General features: G+C 46.0%; 1 protein-coding gene across 1 annotated transcript in view; it reads left to right on the forward strand.

Annotated features, from left to right (window-relative positions):
* The window catches only part of LOC101983038 (double homeobox protein 4C-like), a 38,861-nt gene extending 38,148 nt beyond the window's left edge, over positions 1-713 (forward strand). Inside the window, exon 4 of the mRNA XM_005348716.3 lies at positions 55-713. Coding sequence (XP_005348773.1) covers positions 55-705 — 651 coding nt within the window. The 3' untranslated portion in view covers positions 706-713. The remainder of the gene's footprint in view (positions 1-54) is intronic.
* The last annotated feature ends 448 nt before the right edge of the window (positions 714-1,161 follow it).

Below are 1,161 nucleotides of genomic sequence, written 5' to 3' on the forward strand. Positions count from 1 at the left end.
TGTGTGTGTGTGTGTGTGTGTGTGTGTGTGTGTGTGTGTGTGTGTGTGTTTTAGATATGGTTTCAGAACCGGAGAGCTCGGCATCCAGGTCCCAAACAGGGCACTCAAGCAACCACTCAGCCATCCCGGAACAGCCAGTGCCCTGCCCTGAAGACTACTGATCAACCTGCTCCTTCCAAAACTCTCACCAGCCACTTGTCACTTACAATAGCTCTTTCTCCACCCCACACACTATCTGGTCCTTCAAATCTCTCCAGGGGCCATCAGAAGCAGTTGTCAAGTACCACAGGACCACAGCTCTCCCAGGTGGTACAGGGAAGGGGTGATGGTCAAAATTCCTCAGCATGTATTGACCACTTATCACCGGTAGTAACTCCAGGAGAGGAGGGCTTCCACACTCAGACTCCTTTATGTCTTCAAATCCAAGAAAGACAGCAAGATCCTGGTGAGAGCAGTGGTTCGGCTTTACCACCCTTAGACAGTTCTGCTCAGGCTCCAGCCGTCAATCAACACTTTCGGGAACTGGACCAGACAGACTTTGCCTTTCTGCAACACTGGGATGAATGGCTCCAGTCGATGCTGGCTGAATGGATACCTGACGAAGAATACTGGACTCTTGGTGACTCTGTGCTCCATCCACAGCAGGCACAGCTTCAGCAGCCTGCCAGTGTATCTCATCAAGTGGGCACAACCCCACAGCAATAGGTTTACCTCAAGCCTTTTCTGTTAATCCCCACTGCACACCAGTTTTCAGGAAAAGACCTCATCTTTCCACATCCAGGCCCCATGTAGATGACTGTGCTTTGCTTGGAGAGCTTCTCAGATATTTTCAGATTCTCTTTCACAGCGTGAAGTTTATCAGTGACTCAGACTGAGGAAACTGTCAAGATCCTAATCCAGGGCCTCTGTCCTTGGGTTTGAAATCAGTGGATATAGTGAAGAATAAAAAGACCGAATTGTGGAACTCATTCAAATCAGTAAACAGCATAAACCACTTTGACACACAAAGAAAACAGTTATTTTTATTTTTAATTTATTCTTGAAATCCGGTCTCACTCTTTTTATTTTGACTTTTATAGCAGTCTGGTATTAGACGACAATTTAGTCCTGGCTACACCTTCAGATGTTATACTTCTTCTTCTTCTTCTTTTTTTTTTTTTT

Source organism: Microtus ochrogaster, chromosome 6 (assembly GCF_000317375.1).
Source record: "Microtus ochrogaster isolate Prairie Vole_2 chromosome 6, MicOch1.0, whole genome shotgun sequence".
Taxonomy (NCBI): Eukaryota; Metazoa; Chordata; class Mammalia; order Rodentia; family Cricetidae; genus Microtus; species Microtus ochrogaster.